The sequence below is a fragment of the Cydia splendana genome, chromosome Z (assembly GCF_910591565.1).
Source record: "Cydia splendana chromosome Z, ilCydSple1.2, whole genome shotgun sequence".
In the NCBI taxonomy this organism is placed as follows: Eukaryota; Metazoa; Arthropoda; class Insecta; order Lepidoptera; family Tortricidae; genus Cydia; species Cydia splendana.
In genome coordinates, this window is record NC_085987.1 from 39,608,249 (window position 1) to 39,625,534 (window position 17,286).

Below are 17,286 nucleotides of genomic sequence, written 5' to 3' on the forward strand. Positions count from 1 at the left end.
ATTAGTGTATCGTCACGTCGCCAAAATAGTCGTATCTTCCTATTAAACTCGTCGATATACGGCTTTCTGCTTTCGGTGGTTATGCGTCGACCATGCACTGCGGTTACGTTTTCGGTATGTTCAACTGTTCATAGATGTAGTGCGATATGTCAAGGTCGTAGGCCGTGGTTGAATTTTCACCTTCAAATTTCATAGCAGGTATATATATTTTGCACACTGATAACAAAAAGTTAAGGTCACTGAAACCAGCAGAAACGCAGACTGAAAATACCCACAAAAAGGGAACCGAAGAACTGTAAGACCTTGTTGTGGTGATTTTTGACCAACAGTGGATAACATCGTCGAGTGGATGGTCATTTAGTATAATCGGTACTTAAATATAAGTACTCGAGCAGATTAGATTATTACGCCCAGATAGGTTACATTAGGTTCAAGAACGGATGCATCCCGCCTCCATCTAATAATTCTTCATTCTATTAAAGTTATTATCTATATTATTAAATTATAACAAATCCACAACAAGAAATTACTATCTGATTAGATAGTGTCATCGTCTTCGACGTCCTCTTTTGGACGTGCTGGTCAAGAGTGGCATGATCAAAATTGCTTACTAGGATAAAGTGGTTGAAAAACATTTACTGATTACTTATTAAAACATAAAAGTACGAACAGGGCTCTTTAAGCATAAATATTATCTTGATAGACTTCCGAACTTTATAACAGCCTATCTAAACTCCGCGAAGTCGAAGCTTTCCATCTGAAATATAAACTGTAAAAAAAAAACAAAGAGCTGAAGTTAAGTTACCCTTAATTATTTACTTAAGATACTGAAAATTCTTTGGAAAGTTTCGGCGGTTGTCAACAACATTTTAAAATGTCAAATATTTTTTGTATTTTAGTTACTTTAATTAATTTGATTATAAAGCTCCGACTTTATCCTCGACGGAATTGACCTCTTTTTGTCACAAAAGTATTCAAGTGTGATTAAACTTAACACTGCAAAATCATACTAGGTTAAAAAATAAGTCCACATTCACAAATAGGCCGGGACCAGGGGCCAAATTCGACATGTACAACTGTCAGATTTCGCATCTACGTCAAATCAACAGTTGACTTTATTGCATGTTGATTCTGTCAAGTTTTGATTCGATCACCTGTGGATAATATCATTTGGTACAACCAAAACTCAACTCTGAACTCGGGGTGGTTCGGTTTGGTTTGGTTGTCACCTAACTGTGGTGAGCTAATGTCAAATTTAGGCATTGTACGGATTCGAGAACTTATGATTTTTCCCACATCAACGGGAGATCAACATGATACGACAAACGTCGCTTGTCGAATAGGGGTCCAGTATCCATACCACAAGATTGACACTGTCACTGACATATTTGCTAGCGACACTGCGTAAACTAACTCACAATGCACCTCCCTCGTACTGACATTGGTGCACGCATATCGCTTTAATAAATAGGGAATATTACGCAAAACTCTGCGTAGAGGGCGTCACTAGCCCAATCACATGGCCTACCGTGAAACACGACAGTCCAAAGTTCGGTTTCTGCCTTTCTATCACTCTATCCTCATCGATAGAGAAGCAGATAACGAAATTTAGATTTCGCGTTTCGCGGTAGGCCACCTGTAAACAAACCGCCTTGATGCATCAATGTTATAGTAAAAACTTGTCAAAAGACTTTAAGGCCCAGTATGTATATTAAGTTACTCTATGGTTTAGTATGTGCACTAGTGGTGCACTCTGGCGGCAGAACATTGCATTAACGCAGTCGCTAGCGTTTAAGGCCGCGTAAAAATCATCGTAAGGGTACAGCTGATGCGTATGTTTTTGATTTAACATTCAGACAGAAACACATTAATCAAAAAGTTATAAAATTTAATCCGAACAGTAAAATATCGTTCAACATCATAAAACTAAATGGATTCTGGAAAACAAACTTAATAATTGGAAAAGTTAATAAGACAGATCGAAGCTGACGAATGTCGTTGCGATTATACATATAATTGAGGGGGGGAATACAGACTACATATGTGAAAATAAAGACTACCTATACTTAACACTTCAGAGCTACCCGCCACCACAATTTTATTATTGTGGTTTCACAGCTCATTTCTTTCAGACGCTCGCAGTCCAGTGGCTATTCGCTAGGTGCACGACGGTGCTGCCCTCATTTTGTGCTTTTCTACATTCTAAAATGTTATGCTAGGATTAAAACATACTTAAGACGTAAGTGGAGGAGCGGGTGCTCGAAATCGCCTTTTCATTCAGAGATGAAAATGGGCACTACGTTTGTATGGAAAAAGCGGCCGTTCCCTTTCCTCTTAAAGTAGGTATTTAGTGATACCGCTACATAAAATATCTCCGTGGAAATATGTTTTATTTTCTTCACCACGTTCTGTTATTTATAATCTCGCCAACGTCCGTGACCCTGTAGGTAGGTATGGAATTAACCTACCTACAGGGCGACGCCTAACCTAATGACGCCCAGGCTCTAGATTAATTGCATAAAACATCCACCCAGTGTTGGCCGAAACGTTAATGCAATTGAAAATTCTTGACCATTAACCAGTACAAGTTGAACCGTCAACTGTAACCGTCCGTTACCGTTTACGGTTTAATTTTTAATGGTTAATGGTCAATTGCAATTAACGTTCGGCCAACACTGCATCCACCGAGTGCCCAGCAAAATCCATAACAAAGTTTGTGTTAATATCATTACAATGTTAAGTATTCGACTCAGATGAACCAATCAGTGCAAACTCCGATAAAGTATTACTGTTATTGGTCTCGAGGTCACATTACATTGGATGGCCAGAGAACTGGACTCGCCTGTCCTCGCGACCCATATTTAGGAATTCACGGCCAATCTAGTCAGCTTGGACAGACATATGTTGAAGAGGATATCCTGTGCTATCTAGTACCTGGAAGTAATAACTGTTATTCCTAGGTAGGTGCTATTCGAAGCGATAAAATCAGTACCTACTTGACGGATTGTAAGGCACATACTTAAGTAACTATATCTTAGGCCTGAAAAGTAATATAGCCACTACTCTGATTAAAATAACAAAAGGTTTAGGTACCTAGTAAAATAAGTTTTTGGCAAAAATTTCATTTTTGGTACAAGCTTTTATCGCTGACTGTACTTTTTCTTTCCACAGGCAACTAATACTCATACAGACAATTCTAAAAACCCCAAACACATTTAGGTTTCGTTGTTTTATCACAGAGTTCCCATGACCACCTCCGGTCTCCATCATCAGATCAGCTCGATGACACCATAATATTGCATTGTCACCCGATTTACGTATGTATGCAAAATTTCAGCTGAATCGGAAACCGGGAAGTGGATCAAATTTAACTTGCAAGATTTGATTACAGACCGACAACGGGACAGGTGAAACTAAATAAAAGCTTGTAATAAGTTTTTGGCAAAAATTTCATTTTTGGTACAAGCTTTTATCGCTGACTGTACTTTTCTTACGACAGACAACTAATACTCATCGAGACAATTCTAAAAACCCCAAACACAATTAGGTTGCGTTGTTTCGTCACAGAGTTCCTTTGGCCACCTCCTGTCTCCATCATCAGATCAGCTCGATGGTATACCATAATATTGCATTGTCATCCAATTTATCCACGCATGCAAAGTTTCAGCTCAATCGGACACCGGCAAGTGGATCAAATTTAACTTGCAAGATTTGATTACAGACAGACCGACAGACAGACAGACAGACAGACAACGGTCAGGTGAAAGTAAATACAAGCTTGTAAAATAGATAATTTTTAAAAACGCTTAGACTAAGTAGCTAGGTAAAAAAGGGTAGGTAATATTCTACACATTTTCCAAATGTGAGGCCAAATTTCCCCAAATAGCCTTACTAGAATATCTGTATGCAATTACATAGAATTTATTAAATTACATTATACCTATTAGGTATATGTACATGTGCCTATTTGTACCTAGGTTGAAATATCTCACAACAAGAACGAATTATCAGATTTCAAAACCCTGAAATTAATATTCTTGGATTCTACAATTAATTTTAGTTAGAGATGTATGTACAGTCACCTGCAATAATATGTTACTCTTCGAAGGCCGCAAAAATATGTGACACGCTCTTATGGCCCTACAAATAAGATCGTGTCAGATATTTTTGCGGCCTTCGTTGTGTAAAATATTATTGCAGGTGACTGTACAATACGTAACTCGGTGAAGAGCAAAAACATTAGTTGTACTTTCCAACTGATGTTAGTAAAAATACATAAATGTGAAGTTTAAAATTATTAATGACTATAGGTAGTCACGTTCTTGGCATTAATTTTGTAGAAACAAACTCTATATAAATTTATCCAGGTAAAAGTTTTGCAACCTATTAATATTTCTTGCATTATACTTCTTCCTTACGAATCTTACGCAATCCGTTTGAAAGTTCAAACCTTAGGTACCTAATCATAAATTGTGAATGCGGTTGGGTAAAGTCTGTCGCAAGGATGTTGCTAAATATGGATGTTGGTAAGCATTTTTATAAATAACTGGGTGACCGAAAAAACGAGGAGTAAAATTTGCGAATGATGATATTATAGGTACATATGAGTATAAACTTTTACTGACATTGATTTCTCGTATTCATGACACCCTATAAAAGTATTTTTTGAGATTTCGTTTACTTTTATTTATATAAATAGGTATTCTTTGTCAATATATAAATAATACAGGATAAATAAAATATAAATTTTAGCTGATTTCGAATTTAAGAAACGTTGAATTGCAATAACACGAAAAATTCAAAAAATAGGTAAGTAAGTATTAAGTTTTCAGTAATCCGTGGACGTATTTACTTCTATAATACTCATTTAATGTTAAGTATTACCTACATTTTATTGAGAACAGTGATATTCCAGCTCGTTTCCTTATTTAAGACTAGTTTTGAGCATACAAGTCACTATACGCATCAGTCATAAATTCATAATTAATTCTTAATACTTTTTTCGCAAAAAGTATGTATATTAAACAATCTTACTTGGAAACAAGGATCTTGTGAAAGTCGATCAGTTCCATTCAATGTTAAGGGGGTAATGTGCACCGAGACAGTTTAATCGACAAGGGGCTTGAACCCGACGATAGTTCTGCCCTTGAAAAGTCGAATGGGTAGTTTGTCTACACTGTTATATTAATGTTAGTTGTATGAAGCAAATATATTTTTTTTTATGTTTTGGCTATGTGGGGTGGCTGTTACTATTTAATTTTAAATCATTACAATTAAAGGATTGCATTGTCAGACGTGGCAGAAATGTAAACTCTTTAGTCGGAAGCAGATTATCAAAGTCAAAATTTGTATACCATGTTGTAGCGAGTTACATCATTAAATTTCTTGAAAAGTGATCCTAAACAATTCACTCGGAGACTGTGTTTTAGTTTAGGCATAAGGAAATACTAATTAATTAGGCACTGTTTAAAAAAAACTACAAATGAAGTTGGACCTACGTAATAAATCTGCCGGATTAAATAAATCAAATATACAGAATGCAAAATAATGCATATAATTCTTAGGTAGGTAGGTACCCTATTGGGTCTCAAGGAGCACTATATTTTTTAGTACAGTCCAATTTATGTTCTGTCACTTTCTCGAGTATACCTAATAGGCCCCGTGTTCTGTAAGGCTGCATTTAAATGTTCTAAAGCATAAATTAAATGTGTTTGTAAAGTAACACGGTTGAAAGGATAACATTATTTATATAGCCGAACCGCAAAATATTCCAGGTTTAATTAACGTTTCGTTCCTTCGGTCCAATTTTCATGAAACCTTCAATATGTAGCTACATCAAGGCTTGTATGTATTTTAACTACTCGTACATATTGCACTTGAACTTTGTTTACTACTTATTATGAATTTAAACGCAGCACGGTCCTTTCCTTCCTTTAATGGTTGTTTTAAATGTACCTGTACCTGTATGGACCTGTACCTACAGATCATTTTCTTAATTTTAGGCATTCACATCAAAAAAATTCAACGAATTTGATTGTGATAATACAAAATTATTGATAAATATTAATTCATTCATATCTAATACCTTTAAACGAGCAATTCTTGTATAGGAATATATTTATTTATTTATTTATATATATATATTTCGGGTACCTCTGAAACGGCTCCAACGATTTCGATGAAATTTGCTATATCGTCGGTGCAAATAAAAAAATCGCTATGTGTTTTTTACGATTTTTTTATTTTGGCATATTTTAATTCCTTTTTCAATTTCCCGTCGACCTATATAAATATTTTTGTTTAATTTTTATTAGTTTTGAAAATAACATTTGTAGAAAAAAATAGCTATGTGATTTTTTTATCACATAACGAAATTAAATGCTTTGTTTTCCGTCGAGGGTAATGGCGATAATGTTGCACATGGCGATTTATTGACCCTAAAATCCGCTATGTATCATTTCTCGTGCTACGTTACTTGGGCAACAAATCGCTATGTGTAAACTTTACGCATGACGATTTTAAGTGAACCAAATTTAAGTCGCTATGTACCAAAATTCTGATTAAAATAATTAATATTGTAAAAATTTACTAAAAAAACTGTTTATTTTCTGCATAAGTATCATGTAAAATCCATTGATCTACTAGAAAAAAAATACAGATGCAACAAATATATCACAAACAGGAAAATAAACAGTTTTTTTGTCTCCTGAAAAGTAGCTGAAAAATACATGGCGTTTTTTTTATTCGCACCGACGATATGGGAGGTTTGGGGGGAGTTTTGGGGGGGAGTACCTAGGTCTTATCTCTGGGAAAACGCACATTTTTATACGCATATGTATTGCGAGCAAAGGTCGGGCTCCCAGATATTACTTATACCATATTGGAGATTCCATTACTTCTTTTACAACATAAATAGGTACTAAAAGCGGCCTAAATACATAGATCTAGTCTCAGGCGCAGATTCTCGTGGTGCAACGACAATCTAACTAGTGATTTTCAGCAACTTTCGAAACGTGAAAAGTGCAGTGTTGGTGTTCATACATATACCTCTATAGTATAACATCATAAGTTTTGGATTTATGTAACTGTATTGAGATCATTTGCTCCGACCAAGTTTCCAGAGCTTAGTTTACCTTATTGTTACCAGGGAGTGGGCGAGACTCAGCGGCCGAGCTGGTTCCGGAGCGCCCTTGCGCGGATCACGCGCGCCATCCGCCGCCGCCTCAGCCGCGAGGACACCGCCACGCCACCCGACTTGTTCCTTGACAAGTACGCTGCCACGGAATTCCACGACCCGCAGGAGCCCATGTACGAGGCCAAGAGGTCGAAGATCCTTTGCGGACTCAAGCTGGTCTTCGATCCGACGCAGCCGGGACATTACCATGTGAGTTTATACCAATTATTAATATCTACACCGTGCTAAAGCATTTTAAACCGAGATTTTTTTTTCTGCTATGATTCTGATATTCATAATAAAGACTTGTTATAATATATCTATCCTGCTGCTGCAAGCTGAAAAAGTACATGGCCACTTTATGAATGAATTACATTAACAATTATTTGATAATTAATAAAACACATAATTATTTGACAAGTGCCAGCTCACCCCATTGCACATGGATACTTAGACTATAGAGGTAATGTGAGTAATTATGTAACGCTCGTCTCACGTTACGAGTAGGAAGTCCTATTATCCTGTTTATTTAGAGCCTTCGCGTGATTTTAGTTACCTACATATACTCGTATAGCGGGAAAATGTTTCTACGATGCTACGGTGTAGAACAGATTCACATTGCTAAATCTTATACCTTTAAACGAGCAATTCTTGTATATTTATTTATTTATTTATATATATATTTCGGGGATCTCGGAAACTGCTCTAACGATTTCGATGAAATTTGCTATATGGGGGTTTTCGGGGGCGAAAAATTGATCTAGCTAGGTCTTATCTCTGGGAAAACGCGCATTTTTGAGTTTTTATATGTTTTCCGAGCAAAGCTCGGTCTTCCAGATATTATTGAATAAGTATCAATTTGATAATGTTTTGAGATAGGTAATAATAAAAAAGATCTTACGCAGATCAACCTTGCGACCTAGCCCCAACTAAGCAGCAAAGCTTTAAAATTAAATTAAACCATTTTTATTTCGTCCAACTAGGATCATAATTTAGCCTTAACTAAAAGAGTCCCATTAATTTTGGAAACATTTTTTGTGGCAATGTTACATAGTCGCATACATAATGTAGCTGAATTGATTTGTGTGTGTTAGTTGCGACATTGCGTCAGTAAGTGCTACATTTTGAATCAAACCAAAGTAATAATACATTGCTTGATAAAAATATCAGTCGTTAATTATTAGTAAAACTTATAAAATTTAATTATTTTGGGCTATATTAGGTAAGGTAACTCGGGCTCGACGCGGTCCCAGTACATGTCATCTTGAAGCTTAAGTCATTGTCAATAGAGGTGACAGCAAGGTGTCATCTATTGGGCATTAGCATGTCGAGCACTAGTACGTTTACCTTACCTGTGCTAACTCGGGGCACGAATACTAACTGATATTTAGTATGCATTTGCTTATTGGATTCCTGTATTACTGTAGATAAACACCTACCAGGAACCTGTTTAGGTTCAACATCATGTCTAATATCGAGCCTCTTAAAACACTTTAATACTTACCATCACATTAGTGTTCGTGCACCGAGTTAGCACAGGTATGTTCTAGACCTATACTATTAACTACACTACCTACTTATTCTTAGAATATCTGATCGTATCAAAAATACGTTGTATACGGCTTGATTAATTTTTTACATGAAAATTTGACACATTGTCATAGTACCCGAGAGATAATTGAATATCATACTCGTATCAAAATCGAGCGGAATACGTGCCCTGAACGTAAAATTATTTAGACGCGCCTCAGAGACATGTTTTTGATCACACTGCCAAGAGATGTTAACCTAGGATGAGCTGGCAACGTTTGTTATTGCTATCTCTTTTTATTTTTATAAGAGGATATGTTATTATTGATTTTAGCATTGCAATTGTAATCTACGAGTAATAGTTGTACAAATCACATTTAAATTTTCCTAATGGGTCACCAAATAATAATAAATTGAGGGCTATCCATTGACGTATACCTCAGGACTGGCCTTACGGGCACTAAAAATGGACAAAATGGTACTAGTTCAGCGGTGTCACTCACGAATTCGAGCCAATCGTGCAGTCTAACGCAACTAGTTGCGACCAATCGCGCGCATGATGCGAACTCATCAACCAATCGCGTTGTAGCGGTGTCACACCGCTGTATTGGCCCCATTCATGCCTCATTCTTATTGCCCGTAAGGCCAATCCCGAGATATACGTCAATGGGGCTATCTAGTACAGACGGCCGGTCTTTAGTTACCGAAGCTAGAGGAAATTTCTGTTGAGTGCTCCATGGTGCATCTTATGGAAACACAAGTGTGCCTTGATCTTGATCATTTTGATCCTACAGTTAACAGCGAATTTCAACCCCGCCGTCACGGATTTAATGAAATTAAAATTAGAGTACTTACCTACTAGTGAAAATCGTAGCCGTACAAATTACCGTACGTACCTGCTGCTTTTATAATATGAGTAAAATTTGAGGTAGCCGCCGCACGCCGGCAAGCGGTTAAGCCGGAAGTGGACGGAAGTTGCTGTGACAATTTTAATCAATATAGTTACTCTTAAACATGTGCGAAGCTAATACCTGTACAATAGGGAAACTACATACACGGTCAATGTAAATTATCTGAAAAATTATATGTCGGAATATTATTACCTACCTACCTACCTCGAAACACGACTACTACCTACTAGTACTGCGGCCAGGGGGCCTCCAACACTAATCGATGTGACTGGACAGTATACTACTGACAAGTGGTATGGTTGTGTTCGGTAGAGTGTACTGAGTACGAAATAAGGACTTGTCACTTTCTAAGACTGTGGGGGGTTAACTGTGACGTCACAAAGATGGCGGTCCCGGGTTACAAATTTTAGATAATTACTCGGCAAGTTATTATCAGATTTTCAAAAATGAGGTGTCCTGTGAAAGCTGATGAAATGTAGAATAAAACATGCCATGTAACTTAAAGTGTAATTTAATTAATTCTTTTTTTATTTACAAAAATCCGAAAACATAACATTGGTCTTTTTTTTTGTAGCCCAAAAAGCACAATGATAACGGCCACTTAGACGAAAATTGTGTCATATAAATCATTTAGGTACATTAATAAGCTAGACGTTACTTCTTGAATTTTGTAAATCGGATAATAAATAAGCAAACTACGATGATTTTACCGCAGGCGCGGCGGCGCATCGCACGGCGGGCGCTCGGATACTTGGAGGCGCGACTGAGAACGCTATACTGCCTACTACTGTATAGTATAGTGTACAGATCAGTAACTGCTTAGCACTTTTATAGTTCCATTTTCGTTTCGTATTTTTTCAATTAAACAGACACGTCAAGATTGTTTACCTTTTTTCTAGTGCTATTTTCTAATGTTACAATAAGAAAGATGATTAAATTATCAAAATGTTCTCGTTAATTGAAGCTTGTCACTTCAGTAAATAAATATTAACAATATTCACAAAAAACAGTCACTTTAATTCATTTACATTTCAAATTGAAAAACAGTGTCAAATATGAAAACAATATTTATAATACTAAACGAAAATTTCACACCGATTAGCCATAGCCTCACTTTATTACTAAGATTTTCATAGTAATAGCGTGGCATTTGATACGTTCCTATACCTATATAAAATTATATTAATTAAAAATTGCTTTCATTCAAAATTGTACTGATTGTAACACTGCTCACCGAGATGACAAACGTCTTTTAAACATTTTTGTTTTCTTGAGGCACAGCCACAACGAGAATTTCGGCAACCAGTCTTACAGTTATATGAAATAAGCTCTAAATCCCTTGACGTTATTGGTGGTCTAGAGGATGTTATGGGACGCAAGCACTCTTCCGACATCCTCCACCCACTATCAAGAGGCGGAGGTAAGTTCTGTATGGTTTTATTCGCAGTATACCAGCAAAGTGCCTGCAAGTTTGCTCTTTGTAGGTGGTGAAGAAGCACATCCTTTGTAGGCGGCAATTTATCCAGTTCCCTGACGTTCGAGAACAAAGCTGCCCTCAAATCATTAATGTTGTTATTATTTTTAAACGCCGGCTTTTTACAAATATATATTTCTATTACGAATTTTTCGGCCTTTTGGATTTGAGGTTCATTAAGTTCCGCAGAACGGCCAAAGTCAGATAACAGAAGTGCTTGTTTTTTAAATGTCACCCAACTAGATGCTTTACTATGTCCTGAGAAAGCATTCGTGCTATCGCATCCCGTTAAACTATGATACGCTAGAAGAGCCTGTAACATATTTGGATCCATTTTTTGGGCTATTTCATGTACCGCCACAAATTTTGGTTTCTTAGCAGTACCAGATTTTATCCAGACAGTCGAAGGAAGTTGTGAATAAAAGTGGATCATCAATAGGAGTACATCTGTGTCTCGACTGTGGACTATGAGCCTATCAAACCCATTTACTTTGCAATATATTGAATGACAAGAAGTGAAGTACAAACCGAGTATCCGCTTCTTCATGACTGGATTGCAATTGGGCAACATTTCGAGATATATTGGAGCTCACTGTCGTAGCATCTGCGTAACCACCAGCCGTTAATAGTTCTTGTTTGTTGTTTAACTGTAATGCATGTTCAGCAATTTCCTCAGACAGGAATTGGTTCAGCTTAGCTTTGTTTTCAATAGAATGGATAAAGCGGTCCCATTTTCTGGGAAGAGCCGTGCTGCGGCTTGAAATTTGATGTTCTATGGGAACAGTAGTTTGCCTTCGTTTTGAGCGTGTTCCAGATTTGATCGATTCTTTGTTGTAACGGTCAAACAGGACGTGGACACTTTCACATTCATTATGATCAAAATTAGACTTGACAACCCTTATAAAAGTGTCGCTCAAATCGTCAAAGTTCTTTGCCATTTTAGGAATACTAATGGCCTGAATCAATGCCTGGCCGTCGATTATGGCGTCGATCGTGTAGTTGTAAGGCATGCAAATTTTTAAATGTTTTTGATTTAGTTTTCTTTAAAGGGCCATAGAAATCAATATTCTGTTCTACTAACCGAGATTTAAAAAAATCTTCAGCCATTATGGCTCCGCGAGATTGGGCCGTCATTAGGTCGTGAGCGATTTCCTTAGATGCTACTTCACCGCTATAAATGTTTACTAATAATGTGTTTTAATCATCAAAGATGCCCACTCTCGTGAAGAACTCGCAAAGTTTTACAATATCTATTTCATCTTTTGTCCAGGATGCATTCATGGGATCTTCATAATAATCTTGACTTTCAAGTGCAAGCAGTTTTCTACCCTTTTCAGATAACTGCGACCGGAAGTTGAACGTAACACACCAACGGTCACGTGCACTGTCAGTTTTAGTAACAAAGTATAGTAGTTTTACCAACTAATCCGCCTGCAATTTTATGAGTTCTGTTTACGTGTTCAAGAGCTTGATCGGGTGACTTTTCATTAAATGATTTTGATGTTCCTTTAACAACAAAATTGCCGTTCAAGAATTCCTCGTAGATTTCGTTGGCAGTTTCAGGTAGGGCTTGCATGTCCATTAAATATACTGTTCCCCAGCGTGCATATTTTGTATGATCATATACAAAAAACCAAGGTATCATTTGAGCTACAGCTTCAAGATGCAGGTTCCAGTTTCCTTCACGCTCTGCTCTTGAGAACTAAACCTGCAAGGTCTAAGTATGAACGCCAAAACTTGAACGATTGGTTGGAGTCATTATGACAATCATATTTATGTATCAAGACATATATTTCCTCAGATTTCATTTCAATAGAGTTCCATTCGGAAACAAATTCCACGCTTTGCTCAAATTTGTTAAACGACTCGACCATACATAAATATTCGTTCGGAGTTATATTTTTTGCTTCAGCCCAATGCTTTAAATTTGAAAAGTATACCCTCCACAACGTCGAATGTTAATTTCAATGCTCGTATGCATCTATTATACTGTTTCCCTTCCATAATAGTTTGAGCTGTGGTCTCTCCATAAACTTCTGTTTCGGTCCACACATCGGCTAAACCAGCATTGGAAAACTGTTGGCCGATGACGCGTAAGAAATTGTATACCCAGTGAAATCCTCCAAGTCTTATAATTACTTTCTCTAAAGAACCGAAATGCCATTGGATTTGCTTGAGTTTACAGTACAGAGCTTCATCGCAAGTTATTACCGTATGTTGTTGACCTACGAATTGAGATATATCTTACAGCGCTTTAGTACTGTAATTAAGGTATCCGTTTCATGAGCAGGCTGGGGAATTATTGGAGTATACTCTCTCTCTTAATTAACGGAGTGAAAAATCGCACCAAATTTCGACTATCGGTTATAACCGATAGTCGAAATTTGGTGCGATTTTTCACTTTAAACTTTATTTGTGTCAGTCCATGATGGAATAATTTGTGGTGACTTCGTAGAGCGTAAAACCAGCCAAGTTAAATCACGACTATGAAGAGCGATATTTTTTTGAGCCTCAGAAAATGTGGTAGTATTCATATTTAGTGGAGTGTTTACTCGTGGATTTGTTATTATAGGTCCTTCCTGTACCTCCATTAACTCACTTGGTATATTGTGAATAGCCTTGGCATGTTTGAAAGTAACTACTTCTTCTATTTCTTTAGGTGGGCCACGTTGAAAGCCTACTATTTGAGTTGCATGAAATGTACCTTTCCCATCTAGAGTCTCTTCAATTATATCAGTGTTATCGGTTGCAAAATGCACAAATTTATTTGGTTTTAAATTTTCCGGAATATACACATTATTATTGTTCCTAAATCTTTGCAGAATATAGTTTGCAAGCGATGTATCGATGCGAAGGACAGTATCGTAGCTGACACAGTCCCCCGCAGCGTGTACTTGTTCTATAAGCTTTCTTGATCTGGTAGCTTGATGTATAGCCAATCCGAGGCCCACAAGCTTAGGTGTAAGTTTTCGTGGATCATGAGCAAAAGTAATGTCTTGACCTATGTTCATTACCTGTTTTTCTGTTACAAGGGGATTCTTTCCATTTACATTTAGAATCAAATTAAGCAATAATTGTAAACTATCAGGCGCAACTCTAACAGCAGCTTCTTTTGTGATATCTGTAATATTATGTAATCCCTCGGTATGTTTTAAATCGGTTTTAATCTTTCCTGCAACATGGTATACCATCCTAGCAAATAAGTCATCTTGAACTCCTTCTCCTGACAGTGAGCTAATTACTTCTTCATCAGATTTTTCCTGCCACGCTCGACGGAATGCCTGTAGTGCAACATCAATCGGCACTTTAGGAAACAATAATGTCAATTCTTTATTATTTGACTGATTAACTATATCTATTTTGTCTCCGTATTGTTTTTCGATTCTACTGAGAAGCAATCTTGATGGATAATTAGAATTTTCGACGTTCATTGATCTCAAAATTTGGTTAAACGAGTTACAAAGTGTCTTGAGAGAAAAAATGTGTTCTTGAGCAATTCCGGTATCTATTTCATTTAATAACTCATCAAAAGCTTTGTCATAAACGGATACTTTCTCATGTTTCTCTGGTTTGGACATAAAAAACAGCTGTTGTTTGGCACATGAACGGTGGTACTTTATTTCAGCAGCAATTGGATCTGCTACACCTAATCGACAATTAATTACGCTATCATTTAATGCAATTTTGCGGATATTATTTGCCATATTTTGCGTTTGGACTAAAGATAATACTTCTTCTTCCTTTTTATGTATTCTATTTCTCTTTTGACATATAATACAAAGATTATTATCACTTAAACCAGTAGTCTTCCTCTTCCTTAATAGGCGTATATTACCGTCCAGGCCATCTTCTTTCTGTAAAAATAAATTTTAATCCATAATTTGGTAACTACTTGACGTCGAAAACCCAATACAATTTTATATTTACCTCGATTGTATTTACATCTTGAACAGATTCTTTTGCTCGTTGTTGAAACCGTGATTCAATTCTTTTGATATTTGTAGAGCTAGTGAATGATGCGTAACAGTTTTGGTGCTATTTGAGTTTACATGCTATTTCCTCCATGCAATGTCCTAAAAAATATAATAATTATCCATTCGGTTCAGAAGATGAAAAAAGCAAGCAAAGTTGAAATTACTTCAAACACAAGGTCAAACAGAATCACAAGAAAAATGTTGCGCAAAATGTCAACCATAAGGTCGGTATTTATGTAAGCGGCAAGCAATAGTCAAGCTTATTGCAATGAGATAAAGTCTACCATTTTTTTTCTTATTTTAAGTTATGGTATTTAACGCAGTTATATTATCTACTCAAAAGTGGACGGCAAAGTCGACTTTGTCGGTTAAAAAATAGGTCGCGAAGTGCATAGTTTATGGTCAGTTAAAAATTAAAAAGTTAACAGAGAAACCGATTTCGGGACAAATTCCATTATTAAATCGGTGTATTTTATGTGACAAAACTCGTTTCAAACTAATAAAAAAATTGGCCATATTTAATGAAGGCATGTCCCTCGCATGTCCAAAAGCCAAACAGATGATCAATACTTATTATGTTGGTAGCGCGACTATTTAGCTGTCTCAAATAGGTTGGCGTTTTTTCAGCAGAAAAATACAACTCTATTTTTTATTTAAAAAGAATAAAAAGGCGGCAAAGCAAAACTTTTAAATTGTTTTTACTTTTTTCTATGAAAATATATACGTATGAACGTTGCATCTGTAGATTATTTCTGTTGCTTATATTTATTTATTAGTTATATTTATATTTCTCGCTATAAACTCGACTGGAAGGCTAATTCCGAGCCTCGACAAAAATGTATTATTAAGAGCTAAAATACAACGCTTAATATTTACTTACCATCAAGTCGCTCAAATAAATCCTGTGATGACAAATCAAGTAACTTTTTGCGTGTATTTATTGATTCCTCAAAACGCCGTAAACTGTTTTCAGTCACATTTCTTAGATGTCCTGTACGGCTACCACCAGTTTTGACATTGACATAACGCTCACGTTTACGTAACTTACTTTCTATGCATCTCGCTCGTACTCGCATATGCGAGCAATAGTGCAAGCGAGATGTACAGAAAGTAAATTACGTAGACGTGAGCGTTATGTCAATGTTAAAACTGATGGTAGAGGCTCTTTTCTTGCTTGGCATATAATACAACAAGTCCAATCGACACTTTTTCGTAAAAATTAACTTTCAACAGTCTCAAACATTATTATGTCACATAAAATTCCTCACATTTAGGAAAAATATAATAAATCAAACGCAAACAAACATATTCAGCTGTTGTTATACATCTAGGGAATTGGTAGGTAAATTGTTTTTTTTTTTACGTATTTCCATTGTAGTGTGTACTTTTTTAATAACCTGGATACAAGTAATTTTAGCCAAGTACTAATAAAAACAAACATTATTTTAATTCCTGCTGTGCGTAAAAACTTCTCGCACAGTATTCTAAGTTATTACAATTTATTGTGAATTGCATCGAAACGTTGAATAAATCACTTGTTAGGTTACTTATGCTTGATATCATTAATTTGGTTCATATATTATTGTATAAACTCGCACTAATTATCGTTATTCAATGAATAAATAAAGTGAAGATTTTTTATGTTGGTGTATTTCTAGATATTTATTTATAAGATGACAAGCACCAGTTTTAACCACATTTTATTGGTTATTTAAATATCATTCATATGATATATCATATGTTTAAAAATGTTTAGTAGTTTTTGATCTACACTATACAGTATAGGCAGTATAGCGTTTTCTGTCGCGCCTCCAAGTAACCGAGCGCGCGCCGTGCGATGCGCCGCGCCCGCGGTAAAATCATCGTAGTTTGCGTATTTATTATCCGATTCACAAAATTCAAGATGTAACGTATAGCTTATTAATGTACCTGAATGATTTATATGACACAATTTTCATCTAAGTGGCCGTTATCATTGTGTTTTTGGGCTACAAAAAAAAGACCAATGTTATGTTTTCGGATTTTTGTAAATAAAAAAATAATTAATTAAATTACACTTTTAGTTACATGGCATGTATTATTCTACATTTCATCAGCTTTCACAGGACACCTCATTTTTGAAAATCTGATAATAACTTGCCGAGTAATTATCTAAAATTTGAAACCCGGGACCGCCATCTTTGTGACGTCACAGTTAACCCCCCCACAGTCTTAGAAAGTGAC

At 36.1% G+C, this 17,286-nt stretch overlaps 1 protein-coding gene across 1 annotated transcript in view; it reads left to right on the top strand.

Annotated features, from left to right (window-relative positions):
- The window catches only part of LOC134805124 (cyclic nucleotide-gated cation channel subunit A-like), a 48,689-nt gene that overhangs the window by 13,463 nt on the left and 17,940 nt on the right, over window positions 1-17,286 (top strand). Inside the window, exon 4 of the mRNA XM_063778423.1 lies at window positions 7,148-7,384. Within this exon, the coding sequence (XP_063634493.1) occupies window positions 7,148-7,384 (237 nt within the window). The remainder of the gene's footprint in view (window positions 1-7,147; window positions 7,385-17,286) is intronic.